This window comes from Salvelinus fontinalis, chromosome 36 (genome assembly GCF_029448725.1).
Source record: "Salvelinus fontinalis isolate EN_2023a chromosome 36, ASM2944872v1, whole genome shotgun sequence".
NCBI classification, from domain to species: Eukaryota; Metazoa; Chordata; class Actinopteri; order Salmoniformes; family Salmonidae; genus Salvelinus; species Salvelinus fontinalis.
In genome coordinates this window covers 7615819-7631733 of record NC_074700.1, presented here as the reverse complement: position 1 = coordinate 7631733, position 15915 = coordinate 7615819, and the positions used below count along the sequence as shown (strand labels likewise).

Here is a 15915-nt window from a genome sequence, read left to right as displayed (position 1 = left end):
ACATATACCTACACATCCATGATAAGACCTTATCAGCTGAGTGTTCCGCTGTTATCATCTCTTTCCACTGCGAGGGAGTCTGTTCCAATATAGGCCTTTTACAATGCAGGCCTATCCCTCACTACACATCTCCTCATTTTAATAGACTTATTGAAATAGACTGTGGCTCCCAGTAGATCGGACCTCTGCCCATCATTATAATGCCTTCATGGGCCGTATAGATCTGGCAACGTTCACAGGCTCGCCAAGACATCTGCCATCCAATATGGCAACGTGAATGGGAGGCGTTGGCTTGAGAGAGAGAGAGGGGGTCCTGTGCCTTTTGTTAGTGAGCCACCTATTATTGGTGTGTGTGTGTTGGGTTGCCACTGACTCTATGGAAACTGCATAGAGGATAATGAGATGCAGTTGTTATGGTTGTCAGCTGGACGTCACAACGTGGAGACACCTCTCCGATCCTTCTGGAAGGTGTTTGTTAGGAATAGTATTCACATTGGGCCACATGTAAAAAAAAATCTAAAATAATGTCTACTGTCAAGTACTGAAAACACCCATAGGCTAGCTAAACCTACAGATATTCCCTGCGGTGGTTACACTTTACTTGAAGGGTACCTACCATAGGACTTGATAACTAATTCATAATTAGATCTTAATTGATTTGTTTCAAATCCAGTCGTGAGTTGTGAAATTCTGATAAGTGCAAAGAAACAGCATTTCGCTTTGAAGGATATCCAGCAATTACATGTGGCATTACTTGACACACACACCAATAGAATCTGGGGGCCAACGCTGATCCATTTATCAGCTGACGAAGCTAACCAAAGCCCCTGCCCAGCAGGTCTGGAGAAGGCTTAAACATAGACAGGAATCAGGACCGTTGCCATGTCTTCTACTATTGGCTATTGGGCTTTAATTAACCTACATAGGGCCTGACTAGAGCTGACTGCTTCAATGTGCAGTGATAGATAAGGCCCCTTGGATGATTGATTTATTTGCCGCACGTGGTTGTGATTTCCATAACATTACCGCCCCCCAATTACAAGCCATGGGAAGTCGCATTATGCAGCTCTCAATATATGCCCACACATACAACTCTCTAAAGAGCTGCGGTGAAATGTAATAAGATGCTACAGTGTGCATATGCATAACTAGGTAAGGTGGAGCCATTTTCACTTTGTTACATGTAAAGTACTCCATGATAGGTCACTTTGGCCCCTTTGAAAATACACCACTAGGGACTATAGGGAGCATGATAACAGGGTCTCAATGGATTCAAACAACCAGGAATCAAACCTTGGAATATGTTGCACTAGGGACATTACGAACTGTAGGAACTGTGATAGCCACCAGGAAATTAAAGCAGCACGAGAAACGTCCATATCCACATCAATCCACAAATCCAGGAACATTAATAAACAACGAAAATAGCAGGCATCCATCTTGGCATATTGAAGCGGGTCCTGGCAACCATAACAGCATGCAGAAGCTAGGCCCTGGCTTTGTGATTGCAGTGCCACATTTCCATCAGGAGATCACTAAGGTAACGGTGGGATTAAAAACGGGCACTGCTGGCACATCCAGGCAGGCAAGTTTTTTGGGGGAGGGGGGGAGATGGCAGGCATGGGGGGGGAAGGGCACTGTTCCATATGCGCTCCACCTGCACCACTCTGAGGCACGCGCCAAACACACAGCCTGGCAGGCTCTGCCAATCCTTCACTGATTGGAAGTTGCCATGGCGATGACTGGGAAACTGGTAGATGAGGGAGAGGGGGTCTGTGGTTGTGATGTAAAAATTCTCAACAGTATTTTTTTAATTTAGGAAATTGGCAAAGGAAGTGTATTAAATTAATCACCATTAATAATAATTCACATATGGGACAGAACATAATTACACTGTTTTTTGGCGCTATGGGTGATAGGCGTGAGCGTAGAGCCCCCCCCCCCCCGAAAAGCTGATCTCATCAAAGGCACTTAAGCTTTCTCGGTAGTCAGAGTGAAGATACGCGTCGATCTGATAAGTGTTTTATGAACATATCTCTGAAGTTCATCGCTGAACATAGAAAGCGCTGATGAGAAGTATCCCCTGAGCCATCATTCATCAGATCTAGATCTGTATCCATCCGCCAGTCTGTTGATTATCAACCGAACCGCCACTGGTGGATGGCAACAACAAGAAATAGGCATTCTTGTCTGCTTGACAATCAGCGGTATACCATCTTCTCTCTGGGCTTGTTCGACACTTTCGCCGACAATGCAGGCGACTGCAGACTGACTGATCTACAAATAACCTTGCATCATAAATAACGACTCATTATTATTTGTAGATCAATCAGTCAGTCCCAATTTACCAATGATACATTACTGTTTTGATGCTCCCAAACAGGGCCTCTGTCTCCAATACTCATGTTTATTCACAACCACAGCCACTTCCTCTTTGGTTAGCCCTTCTCCTCCATTTGGTTATCGTGTTTTAGTTCAACTTAGTTAGATATTCCACCTTTCGGAAGAGTGGGGGCGATTCTGGGAGCCAGTGGAGGGAGAGAGGAGCAGGAAATCTTATGGTCCGTGCTATGCGGGATCCTTGGGACGCTCCTACCCCATTGAAGTTGACATTTTAAATGAAGGGTTAAGGTTAAGCCTATGGATAGGGCTCAGTGTAGGGATGTCCGCATAGCACTGACCGAAATCTTACCAGTAGCTTTTGATTACAAAATGGCCTCTGTGCAACTCCAGGCAAAGGCCGCGATTGGATGATTTCCTCACACGCTGGCACTTGGAACTGCCAGGGGGCGCCGGAGCACGTGATTCAGCTGGAATCCAATGATAATCGGAAATGAAGAAAGTCATTTAAATTGTTTTCCAGGCAGAAAGTCCCCTGGATAGAAATACCCGGTCCCCTTTTTTTGTTATGTTAGAAGTTCCCTTTGGATGGATTCCTGGCTTGATTCTGTAATTGGGGGATGAGTGTGTCGAGTGCTATGTGTTGGGGGGTTGATAGATTGCTTCAGGCCACAAGTTTATATACAACTGATGCTTCAGAGACCGACCACAATACTAATTGCTCACCTTGGTGATGAGTTTGTGTGAACACAGTGCTCCCCCTGGTTAAAATGCAGTCTGCATAGACCTATGGGCAAATTTCATTCTACATATAGGCCTATGAGAAAATTGCCAGAATGTTGTTAGTCATATAAGTGACCCTTTAATTGTGATTGCGATGCTGGCAAACATCATTGCGTTTGTGTGTGTGGTGGCGTATCTATTTGATTGTTCAGCTGTGGTCTGGTGTGTACAAATAATACCCAAGTCCAAACCAGGGCTCTGGGCAGAAATCCGGGCATCCAAAGATAAACCTAAACAAACAACACACATTCAAAATGATCAATATAAAGTCCATTGCATTTGAAGTTGTTTTTCTACCACATAATTCCCCCCTCAATGTGATTGAGAAATCACCATAATCACCACATGGGCCACCATCTTGCACACGATTAGTTGGACATTGAGTCAGTACATTATTGCACGTGTGGAAGAATAATTAACGTAGTTCTTATAGAGAACCCTGCTAATGCTTGTGAGAAGCACATATGAGACGTCAATGCATTCCTTCCTTGCGATGGCAGAATTACTAACCTAATTATCCTGTCAATGCAACGTTTTGAGCTCTTCCTCCCCAGTGTCAGGCAGTGCGGATGTGACCTTTCCACTTCATTGAAAATGCAGAGCCGGCCGCCTCAGATGAGCTGACCTGTGGTGGAATTAGCCAACCCGTCTCGTCACCAGGCCCGTCCCGTCCACCCCTGGCCTCCCCGCTACTCCAACAGCTTGAACACGCCTGGGCGCTGCTTCACAAAGGCCTCAGCAGAGGAGGAACTATTAATCTGTCCAAAGCCTCAAAAGAGAGAGCCGCTGGTGGGGCTGGTGTGAGGCCCCTGGGGCCCCTTACGGAGCGTCGAGCCCAGAGGCCCCTGATCAAACAGACGGTGGCAGGACAATGGCACATGACTATGTACCTGTGCCCTTTGGCAGATGGATGTCACTGTGTCTGCCAGGGATGAACCATGCCCTAGAGACAAGGGAGAGTTGGCATAATACAGAGGGCTGCTTGGTGGTGGGGATTCAGAAAGGCAGGGATCTAGCCGTTGACCCCCAACGAGGTAGTGTAGCTGAAAAGATCATTCCAAATTGTCAATGAGGTTGAAAAAAACACATTCTAAAACCAGATAAGTCTCTGCAGCTGTCATGAAACCCAATACGATTCACATCCAACCTAATTACAGTAGTCTACACCTGGTCCGGACAGCGACATAGACACACGACTCTTCAGTTGTACACATCTGGGGCCGGACACCTACTATTTCAAGACGCCCAAAGAAACAGCACACCTCCTGACTTAAGTCTCTTCAATTTACGGTGGCTGGGGGTTACTCCACGGCTCTATCCCAAATCAAAGGCGTCACCCCGAACCGGAGATGCTGCTCAGAGCAGCTTGTTCTCTTCCTGGTAAGGGGTTCATGTATGCCGTATGTGTTGTGTGGATTAGGGGATGAAAGAATGCCACTGACTGTGAAATTGCAAGATTTTTATCAGGGTTGCAGCTGTGCTCAATCCTCAGCTTTAATCCTGCCATGGCCCAGAGAAACAACCCAAGGGGGAGTAACAGTCACAGGAAAGTGTGTGTGCGCTGAAAGTCTCACCCTATTCAGGCTAAAGTTACGGGTAAAAATGAGGTGTTGCAACATTTTTATTATTGGAGATCAAAACACTGTCACATAAACAAAATGAAAGACATTGACAGAACACAAGCTAACCTGCTCCTGGAAGAAGCTTCCTCTTTTCTAGCTGTGCAGCATGAAACATTTATGCATGATGAACCAGGGCCATCTCCACCACCATGCCCTGACAGGGAAGACCGAATGAACTATGCTCAGCAGGTGACAGACAAACATATGCCTCCGATTCCACGGGGTCCTGCAGCCTGAGCCGGATTATCTCCAAAGGGCTAACTGGCAGGACCAAGATGGAATGATGGGCTTTAATACATATTATTCACAAAGAGCATGGTTGATCAGGAGAATGGCACCCAGCGTGTACCCAGCTGCTTGGTTGGCAAACAGCTCTGACTGATGCCAGGGTTTCTAGACAAGGGAATCTAAGCAGACAACCGTTGTGGAACGTTGTAATAGAAATGCAATGAATGGAACATACGTGATTCCTTATTCTACATGTCAGAGGGACATGTTTGTTCTATATATTACATTTCTATCTGAACGTTACGCCTTGTTCCCTGATGAGTTCGGTCCAAGCTTGAGGTTTGTGTTTTGCCCTGTATTAGTAAAATTCCCTACAAAAGACATTTTTTGTTAGACCCATTCCAGCTGCTGTATTGTGTGGCAGTGATAATGAACCAGTGCTTTGGTACAATAACGTTAGTTTTCTGTCAATAGTCACCATCACATACAATAATAAAATCCTTAAAATCTTATATGGCTCCGAGGTTTATCAGATTACCCGCCCCAAACATCTACAACTAACATGAATTATATTCAATCATAGTCTTGGACCAGTGATAAACCTGTACATCACTGCTTTGTGATGCTGCCCTCTGAAGGCAGATTCCTGTACTGCAAGCAGCTGGACGGAGGCGGTTTATTCCCTTGTATAGATGGATGACTTTGGGGTGACGTTTCCCCTAGGTACAGATCTTAGATCAGATTCCCCTCCCCTAAAACCTTAACCATTATTTGGAAAAATGGAAAACTGACCCAAGATCAGCATCTTGGGGCAACTTCACCCTACTCCAAATTAATGACTACATGTTTTATGTGATTGTTACTGTTGCCTATTTCTGCATTCATTCATTTGTGTTCAACCTGCACAAGAATATGAGAGTAGAGGAACCAGATCACATGAGCATATAGGCTCACTTTGTGATATGTACCGCCATACTAATGATACACATAGAACCTTGAAGAATATCTCTTAGAAATGCCTCAGGAGTTGAGGTCAACAGTCTGAAGGTGTAGGGTTTTTCCTTGTCCACTAGAGGGCAGAGTAGGACTTCTTATGAACTAGTATGCCCTGCAAACCTAGCACAACCCATTCAACTGATTAATAAGGTACAAATCCTGAGCAAACTGTATAGTACCCTATATTATGTAGGTGAGTTGTGTTCATTTAGTATGTATGTAACACAGACAGAATGAGGAAATGACCTACCCCATACCCCTACAGTATAACCACATAGACTGTATGAGTTATACACCCCAGATACAATTACATGACGTTATGAAATAAAATGATTTAATTTGAACTTAATAACTTAATGAACATAGTCGTATAACGGATATGGCCATCTTTATCACGTTACATTTACCATGTATCAATATCTTATAGGGATGCAGGACATAGACATATTCATTTCTTCCTACAGTATAAGAGCTTGGTTCTTCAGAATGGATGAGATTAAGACAAATAACTTAAATGTCTTGTTTCTTGTTTGATGGCACCTATAAGAGTATGGAAAATCGTTAATATAAATCATATGAATAAATTAATGAAGTCATTATTTTGAGCTTGTACTACTACCAGGCGTCACTACAGTCCCTGGTTCGAACCCAGGCTGTATCACATCCGGCCGTGGTTGGGAGTCCCATAGGGCTGCGCACAATTGGCCCAGCGTCGTCCGGGTTTGCCCGGGGTAGGCCGTCATTGTAAATAAGAATTTGTTCTTAACTGACTTGCCTAGTTAAATAAAGGTGGCATACTGCAAAAGCTTTAGTAATTCATATGCTTACCGTAATTAACTTCACCATTTGTCTGCTTTCCAAAAGAAATTTGACTGAAAACCAAATGTACAACACTTGGACCTTAGTTAAATCAGCCATTTTTTTAAGTTGAAAGCCATGGCTAACCATATTTCTGAGGTCCAAGTGTTGTACATTTGCTTTTCAGTCAAATTTCTTCTAGAAAGCAGACAAATGGTGAAGGTAAGTAAGCATATTAATTACTAAAGCTGTTTTAGTTCTTGTTGATAGTTAAATCAGTCATTTTTTAAAGATGAAAGCCATGGCTAACCATATTTCTATCAACAAGAACTGAAAATATATAATCAAATTTCATTATGACATGTTTAAATTGTATTTATTGTTATATATTTCCTTGGAATTACACCCTCTTTTTCTCCCCAATTTCGTGATATCCAAATGGAAGTTACGATCTTGTCTCATCGCTGCAACTCCCAATGTGCTCGGGAGGCCGCGCTGCTTCTTAGCACCTGCTCGCTTAACCCGGAAGCCAGCCGCACCAATTTGTCGGAGGAAAAACAGTTCAACTGACGACTGAAGACAGCGTGCAGACACCCGGCTCGCCACAAGGAGTTGCTAGAGTGCAATGAACCAAGGGAATCCCTCCGGTCAAACCCTCCCCTAACCCGGATGACACTGGGCCAATTGTGAGCCGCCCTATGGGACTCCAGGTCACGGACGGCTGTGACATAGCCTGGGATCAGACATGTTGGATTTTCAACACAGACGTAAACACATGGACTGTGTGGACTCCCAAATGACATCCTAGACTACTTTTGACCAGAGCCTATACAAACACATGATTTACTTACATGTTGTCCTTTAAGTGGTTTGCTGTAAAAGTCCGTCTCCACCGGCTGGCTTCCTCTGCGACATTCATTCACAGTCACATCTAACCAAGAGGAAGAAGTCAACAGGGACATCATATTAAGTCCACTGTCAGACTTTCAAAACACCAGGGTCGCGTTCAGTAGGGCGCAATGTAGGAAAAAAATGATGGTAGTATGGTGAAGTGCATCCCTGTTTCACTCAGTTTCATAATGTTTTCGCCCATTTTCTGCCCACTGAACATTACCCAGCCTTCTCACAAGCTGATCCGTTTATATTTGCACTGACGGTGATCACAGAACATGGAGGGCTTCAGAATGCAATTATAAACCAGATGTTATAAATTCACTTTTAAGACTGAACTACTTACTAGTGGTGGTATACTTAGACAGACCATAGCAACTACAGCGAAGAAATAGATCTCAAACAATATGGAACCTAGAACATCAAAGCCACAGCCTTGGGGACTTTACAGCCTTCTGAGCAAACTGTTCAGAAGAGTTTATCTAGCCAGCGGTTCCTTCGGGACAAACATTTCACTACTGGAGAAACTGAGGCAGGGAATGAAAAGACAAACAGAAGACACCAGTCTCTCGCGCTCTCTGAATACGAAGGGTCTTCAAGGACTTACTGGGTGTGTGATGGATGATGTTGATTTTATCTGGAGAGAGAAGAGAAAGGGTTGATAAGCCTGTGTCACTGTACTGCATGTGGCTCCCTACTCTATTTCTGCAATGTCACCTTTATCAAGAGATGTAAAAATTAACTCTGCCAAGATTCTCATTTGGAGACGAAACACCATCATCAAGATGAGCTGTGGGAATTACAACTACAAACTCTTTCTATTACAAAGGGTGGCGTCATTTGATGTGTACCCAATGGGACTTCAATTAGAAGTGTAAGGACTGCCTAATCTTCTGCAGGACTTGCAGAGACATCTCTAATGCAGGTGGCCTTCATAGCTCTTGCATAATATTGTAACTCAGGCCACAAACAGTTAACTAGCTAGCTTGCCAACTAGCTTAACTAAGCAACTGTTTGTGTCAAAAGTATGTCAGATCCCTTGATATACGATGTTCCAACGGCTTGTTTAAGCTGTAAACTCATTGCTAGACGTCAAGGTAATGATCCCATACAGTATCTATCCCCCAAGTGGGGATTGCTTTGCTCTTCTCATCAAAAAAGGAAATCCGTTTGGAACGTTACGGTCAGAATTATGTATACACTGAATACACCAAACATTAGGAACATCTTCCTATTTATGCGTAAACCCCCCCCTCTCCTTTTCCCAAAGAACAGCCTCAATTCGTTGGGGTATGGACTTTACAAGGTCTCAAAACTGTTCCACGGGGTTGCTGGCGCATGTTGACTCCAATGCTTCCCAGTTGTGGCTGGATGTCCTTTGGGTGGCGGATCATTCTTGAGACACACGGGAAACTGTTCCGTGTGAAAAATCCAGTTCTTGACACAAACCGGTGCGCCTGGCACCTACTACATACCCCGTTTAAAAGGGCACTTAAATCTTTGTCTAGCCCATTCCCAGTCTGAATGACAGACATACACAATCCATGTCTCAGTTATCTCAAGGCTTAAAAATCCTTCTTTAACCTGTTGAGGCTGGGGGCGCTGTTGTCACTATTTATGCTAATCGTGTAATTTTTGAAACGGCTTCCCACAAAATTCTTGATCGTACAATATGCATATTATTATTATTATTGGATAGAAAACAGTCTATAGTTTCTATAGGAGTTGAAATTTTGTCTCTAAGTGGAACAGAACCCATTCTACAGCAATTTCCCTGACATGGAGTCAGATTTCAGAAATGTTGGCCCCTGATCTGGAGTCAGTTAAAAGGCCACAGTTATTGCTATGAGTATACGGACACTGCTTACGTCTTCCCCTGGATGCCTTTACGTGATGACGATTTGAATGGGGTCGATTGCGCGTTCACAGGCACTACAAATTAAAAAACCCTGTAGCTAGGAACTCTTTTCTTGCTGCGTCATGCGCCTGGAGGACATCGACCCGCACTTGTTCCAAGCATTAGTGGAGGGAGTAATATTACTCTGGTCATGTTTCTACTCGTTATAGGAGTTAAAAACATCATAAGGTAGTTAATTTAAAGCGTTTTATAGCAATTTATATCCGTTTAGTGCGATTTTGGGACATTTATTTCTGAAACGCTGTGAATTGCTGGGCACGCTTCCAGTTCATCCCGAACGCAGTTGGCATTTCCACATGGCAAGAGGACAGCTTTCCACCAAAAGACGATTAGACCCAAGAAAGGATCCTTTGCCCAAGATACTGATGGAAGAACAGCTCAAAGTAGGACATTTTTATTATGATAAATCGTGTTTCTGTCGAAAAATGTTAGTGGCTTAGGACGCCATGTTTTTTGACGTAGCTTCGCTTGGCGCAAACTGTATTGAAAAGTAAGGATAATTTAAAAAATGTAATTCCGCGATTGTATTAAGAATTAAATTGTCTATCAATCCCTGTCCACCCTATATTTTTTAGTCACGTTTATGAGTATTTATGTATAAGAGTAGATCACTGTCTAATATGGCGCACGGACATTTTCTCACCAGCTGGGCTACATTTCACATTGTCTAACCATGATTTTGGTGGCTAAATATGCACATTTTCGATCAAACTCTATATGGATTGTGTAATATGATGTTACAGGAGTGTCATCTGAAGAATTCTGAGAAGGTTAGTGAAAAAATTAATATATTTTGGCGATGTTGACGTTATCGCTCACTTTGGCTAGAATCAATGCTGGGCTGCTATGTGCTATGTGCTATGCTAATATAACGATTTATTGTGTTTTCGCTGTAAGACACTTAGAAAATCTGAAATATTGTCTGTATTCACAGGATCTGTGTCTTTCGATTAGTGTATGCTGTGTATTTTTACGAAATGTTTGATGATTAGTAAGTAGGTAAACACGTTGCTCTATGTAGTTATTCTAGTCCATTTGTGACGGTGGGTGCAATTGTAACCTATGCCATCTACCTGAAATATGCACATTTTTCTAACAAAACCTATCCCATACCATAAATATGTTATCAGACTGTCATCTGATGAGTTTTTTTCTTGGTTAGGGGCTATAAATATCTTAGTTTAGCCGAATTGGTGATAGCTACTGGTGTTGGTGGACAAATAAAAGATGGTGGATTATGCTAATGTGTTTTTAGGTAATAGATTTACATCTTTACATATTGTGTCTTCCCTGTAAAACATTTTAAAAATCGGACATGTTGGCTGGATTCACAAGATCTGTGTCTTTCATTAGCTGTATTGGACTTTAATGTGTGAAAGTTAAATATTTAAAAAAAAAAATTTTTTTGAATTTCGCGGCTCTGCCTTTTCAGTGGGGGTGGGGGGGGAGTGCCGCTAGCGGCACCCTCAGCCTGGACAGGTTAACCTGCCTCCTCCCCTTCATCTACACTGATTAAAGTGGATTTAACAAGTGACATCAATAAGGGATCATAGCTTCTACAGGATTCACCTGGTCAGTCTATGTCATGGAAAGAGCAGGTGTTCTTAATATTTTGTATACTCAGTGTAGAAAACGGTTACCATAGACACTTTCATCGTCCTCTCGGTTGTTGATGATACTCGCCCTCAGCTGGCGTAGTTTCTCCTGTGGAGTTACAATCCATTAGACACAGCAGCCATGTTATAATACAACAAGGCATAGTTAAGCAATATGCACCTCAGGGGTTTGTGGTATATGGCCAATATACAATGGCTAAGGGCTGTATCCAGGCACTCCGCTTCGTGTTGTGTGTAAGAACAGCCCTTAGCCGTGGTATACTGGCCATATACCGCAAACCCAAGGTGCCTTATTGCTGTTATAAACTGGTTACCAACATAAATAGAACAGTAAACAAGTAGTTTTACCGTGGTATATTATCTTATATACACACGGCTGAAATGCTGTCTCAGCCAATAAGCATCCAGTACCCAAACTACCCGGGTTTGTAATGCACAACATAACACATGACATATACTCATTAATGAGTAGTGTTCAAAGCCTATGTCACCTGTTATGTTCACATTTCACAATTTGCGCATGCTAGCTTGATGTATTACAGCACAAACAGACTGACTTTCAGACTAAGGCATGCCCACTTTGGAAAGAGCCAATAGTTGCAGTCCTGTATTCTCCTGTTGTTGACGTCTGTAAGCAGGGAAGTTGGCCCGCTGTGTATGACTTTGTCACACTGTGTATAATGATGTCATATTATTGAGTCTTAACATTTGTCAATAGGGGGGCGCCATTTCGACTTTGTAAAAATTCGTTCCCAAATTAAACTGCCTCTTACTCAATTCTTGCTCGTACAATATGCATATTATTGGATAGAAAACACTCTCTAGTTTCTAAAACCGTTTGAATTATTTCTCTGAGTGAAACAGAACTCATTCTGCAGCACACTTCCTGTCAGGAAGTGACATTTCTGAAATTGAGGTCTCTGTTCTAGGGTCAGTTTATAAGTTCCCATGTAAGCTATGGGGCTACATGCACTGCATACTCTTTCCTCTAGATGTCAGTAAGCGGTGAGAATTTGAATGGAGTGGATTGCACCATCTGGGGCACTATAAAACCACTTGGAACGGAATGTCCGGCCTTTTCAACGGGGGGCCTGACGCAAGAGGGACATCACCATGGCGTCCTGAAAAGCTTTCGTTTTAGCAGTTCTATATCTCCGGCTCTGATTTAATTAGATTTTTGTCTTAAAAACTTCATAAGGTAGTTAATTTAAACCGACCTATAGCAGTTTATATCAGTTTATTGCGATTTTCTGGAGTTTCTTTGTCACGCGCTATCGCAAGTTGGACACCTCTCCGGTGGATGGCTAGCGTTAGCTGCTATTTCTACAGGAGAAGAGGACATCTTTCAACCAAAAGACGATTGTTCTGGAGAAAGGACACCTTGCCCAAGATTCTGATGGAAGCTCAGCAAATAGTAAGAAGTCTTTATGCTGTTAATTCGTATTTATGTTGACAAATGTTAAACAATAATTCCGCCATGAATTTCGGTGCGGTCTCGCTTTAGCGCACGCTGTATGCGTAGTAACGTTAATTTTAAAAATCTAACACAGCGGTTGCATTAAGAACTAATGTATCTTTAATTTGCTGTCCAACCTGTATTTTTTTTGTCGAGTTTATGATTAGTTATCGATTAGAATAGGTGCCTCTCCAAGATGGCGCCGGACAGATTGCTTGAAGTTTGGCCACTAATCACATTGTATAACCACGATTTGTGCCGCTAAATATGCACATTTTCGAACAAACCCTATATGCATTGTGTAATATGATGTTACAGGACTGTCATCTGAAGAAGTTTATGAAGGTTAGTCAAAAATTATATATCTTTTGCCTGTTTGTTACGATCGCTAACCTTTGCTGCTGGTAAATGGCTTGTGTTTCTGGCTATTGTGGTAAGCTAATATAATGCTATATTGTGTTTTCGCTGTAAAACACTTAGAAAATCTGAAATATTGGCTGGATTCACAAGATGTTTGTCTTTCATTTGCTGTACGCTGTGTATTTTTAAGAAATGTTTTATGATGAGTATTTAGGTAATACACGATGGACTCTGTAGTTATTCTAGTTGCTTTGGTGAGAGTTGTGATGGTGGCTGCAATGGTAAACTATGATTTATACCTGAAATATGCACATTTTTCTAACAAAACATATTTATTGTATAGCATATGTTATCAGACTGTCATCTGATGAAAGTGTTTCTTGGTTAGTGGCTATTTATATCTTTATTTGGTCGAATTTGTGAAAGCTACCTATGCAGGAAAAAAATGGTGGAGTAAAAAAAGTTGTGTCTTTTGCTAACGTGGTTAACTAATAGATTTACATATTGTGTCTTCCCTGTAAAACATTTTAAAAATCAGAAATGATGGCTGGATTCACAAGATGTGTATCTTTCATCTGGTGTCTTGGACTTGTGATTTAATGATATTTAGATGCTAGTATTTACTTGTGACGCTATGCTAGGCTATGCTAGTCAGCTTTTTTACTGATGGGGGTGCTCCCGGATCCGGGATTGTGTGGAAGTGGAAGTTAAAGGTTGATGGCACTACTCCTAGTGAGCACGGTCTTGAAACGGCAGACTCATTTCCCCGCATTATTACCTGTTGAATGGAGTCCATTCCCTTCTGGACCCTCTGCCAGTCACTGAACCTCTCCAGAGCCTCGTCCATACTGAGAGAGCCTCTCTTCACCTTCTCCTGCAGCTCAATCAGCTGCTCCAGCCCAGGCGGCTGGTTGGGCACAAATGTGTCGTACGTGGAGGAGATGCCGTCTCGCCCGCGTGCTACAGAATAACAGAATGGCAGGGAGACTTAAATCAATCCCTTTCCGCCAGATGTACAGTAACAAATACTTTTCCAGTTTGACAGAAATGATCAATGGACTATACTTATGGAATGGTAATTCTATCATTTTAATGGCACTTACATTGCTCCATATACTTAGCATCACTGACCTATTCAGCCGTCAATGCAGACCTACAGAAATATACTTTTTTGACTGTTGCCTGGCCTTACCTTGCTTAGTGGGTAGAGAATACAGGGTTTCAGTATCGCTCTGTGACATCTTCTTCTGGAACACTGCAAACACACACTGCCATCAGAGACAATACAGACGTGATGAACTGACACTACAAATACTAACGCTGTGTTTTTCTCCACTACCTTTAACGAGTATACTATTTCACGCCATTCCACAAGATGGCGCCATTTACAAACAAATAGCACAGAGGTAGACTAGTCAATGTACACAAATAGGCTGCACAACTGCATAAAAGTGATACGTTAAAATATTTACTCTAAAGTGAACGACAGAGTAAAATACGTACTAGTATGTACATTTTATTTGAGATAAAATATCCTTCTTCCAAGGTTTGGTAAAAGACATACAGATGCATTAAGCTGAATTGAATCAGACTGAAAGATACACTCAATGCTATCGATTTGCAAGTAAGTACTTAGAATGATATGTTGCTTTATTTCGCTGAGGGAGTCACTTCTCTGCACTTATGGTGTTGACAGGGGTGATTGGTAATGGAGCGTCTTTAGGGTTCTGGCCCAGTCATCTCCTCAGATTTCAAAGCTTAATTTCCTTCCTGAAGATATACCCATCCACTTGTACACACAAACATACCCACATGTACTCTACCCACTAACACACTCATAGGTTGCAACTGAAATGGTACCCTATTTCCTATATTCTGCACTTCTTCAGAAAATAGGTTGCCATTTTAAATACAGACACTCCCTCATACACTAATTATCCTTCCTCCACATACAGACTACGATAGTCTTACCAGTCAGAACGGCAGGTAAAAATCTATACTTTGTCCATTATTTCTAGCTGTGCAGTGCAATGAAGCAATAGGCAAAGTCCCAACCCTCCTCCAGTTTCTTTAAGTCAGGACTTTCTTTAAAGAGATTCCCTGGTAATTTGGTCAACTTTTTTTGTATACAGTAGTTCTGAAAAGTGGTCCCCGAAAATTGCATACTATATCACATATGTGCACCACGACATCTGTCTCTTTCACTCAATGCGAGGGGCTGAAGCTAGAACTCAAAAATTGCTAGGGGGCTTGCCCACGTGGGAGAAAATGTAAGGAAAAGGAAAATGGCACGGCACAGCTTCAAGAAAAAAAATACACTTTCAAACTAGAGATTTCGTGGCTAATTGAGGCAAGGCAGTAATTCTGCTCATAGATTATGCATGTATGAACTACACAGTGACACATCCAGCCCAAAGCCGGAGGTTTAAACAAATACTTTCTAATTCGCCAAAGTACCGGAACATGTCTTTAAGTCACTGTGATGCATTCATTAGTGGAGGGAGGCAATATGATCAGTGCATGGTTGAAAGACTCCACTGTATTAATGCGTGGAAATCTCTTGATCCCCCTCTCCCATCCTGTGTTGTCTCATGTCGGGGGACATGAACGATGGAAAACACGTGTAATGACCGATGCTGCTGGCTTGGCCCGAGACTGGCCCAGATTGGTTGCAGATGGCAGCCCAGGCCCAGTAGTTGGGCTTCTGTTATTGAGGCGTTTGTGATGCAGTGTAATCTGCGTTTGCTAGGCTTCAGGATCTATGGGTAGGGCTGAAAGATCGGGGAGAAGTGGTGGTTCACACAATAACATCACATTCGTTAACAAGATACATACTTTTGGGGCTGTTCTACTGCAGATTGGCGGTTAGTGTTACTTATGGAATCACATGTTTTCAAGAGACTTCAA

General features: G+C 42.5%; 1 protein-coding gene across 2 annotated transcripts in view; it reads right to left on the bottom strand.

The window, feature by feature from the left end:
• Positions 1–4726: 4726 nt before the first annotated feature.
• LOC129835131 (B-cell scaffold protein with ankyrin repeats-like) overlaps positions 4727–15915 on the bottom strand; it is a 54511-nt gene continuing 43322 nt past the window's right edge. For both annotated transcript variants that reach the window (XM_055900531.1, XM_055900530.1), the window contains 6 exons: positions 14201–14263; positions 13787–13968; positions 11217–11280; positions 8266–8295; positions 7619–7698; positions 4727–6509 (listed from right to left, as the gene is read on the bottom strand). In XM_055900531.1, coding sequence (XP_055756506.1) covers positions 6480–6509; positions 7619–7698; positions 8266–8295; positions 11217–11280; positions 13787–13968; positions 14201–14263 — 449 coding nt within the window. In that variant the 3' untranslated portion in view covers positions 4727–6479. The remainder of the gene's footprint in view (positions 6510–7618; positions 7699–8265; positions 8296–11216; positions 11281–13786; positions 13969–14200; positions 14264–15915) is intronic.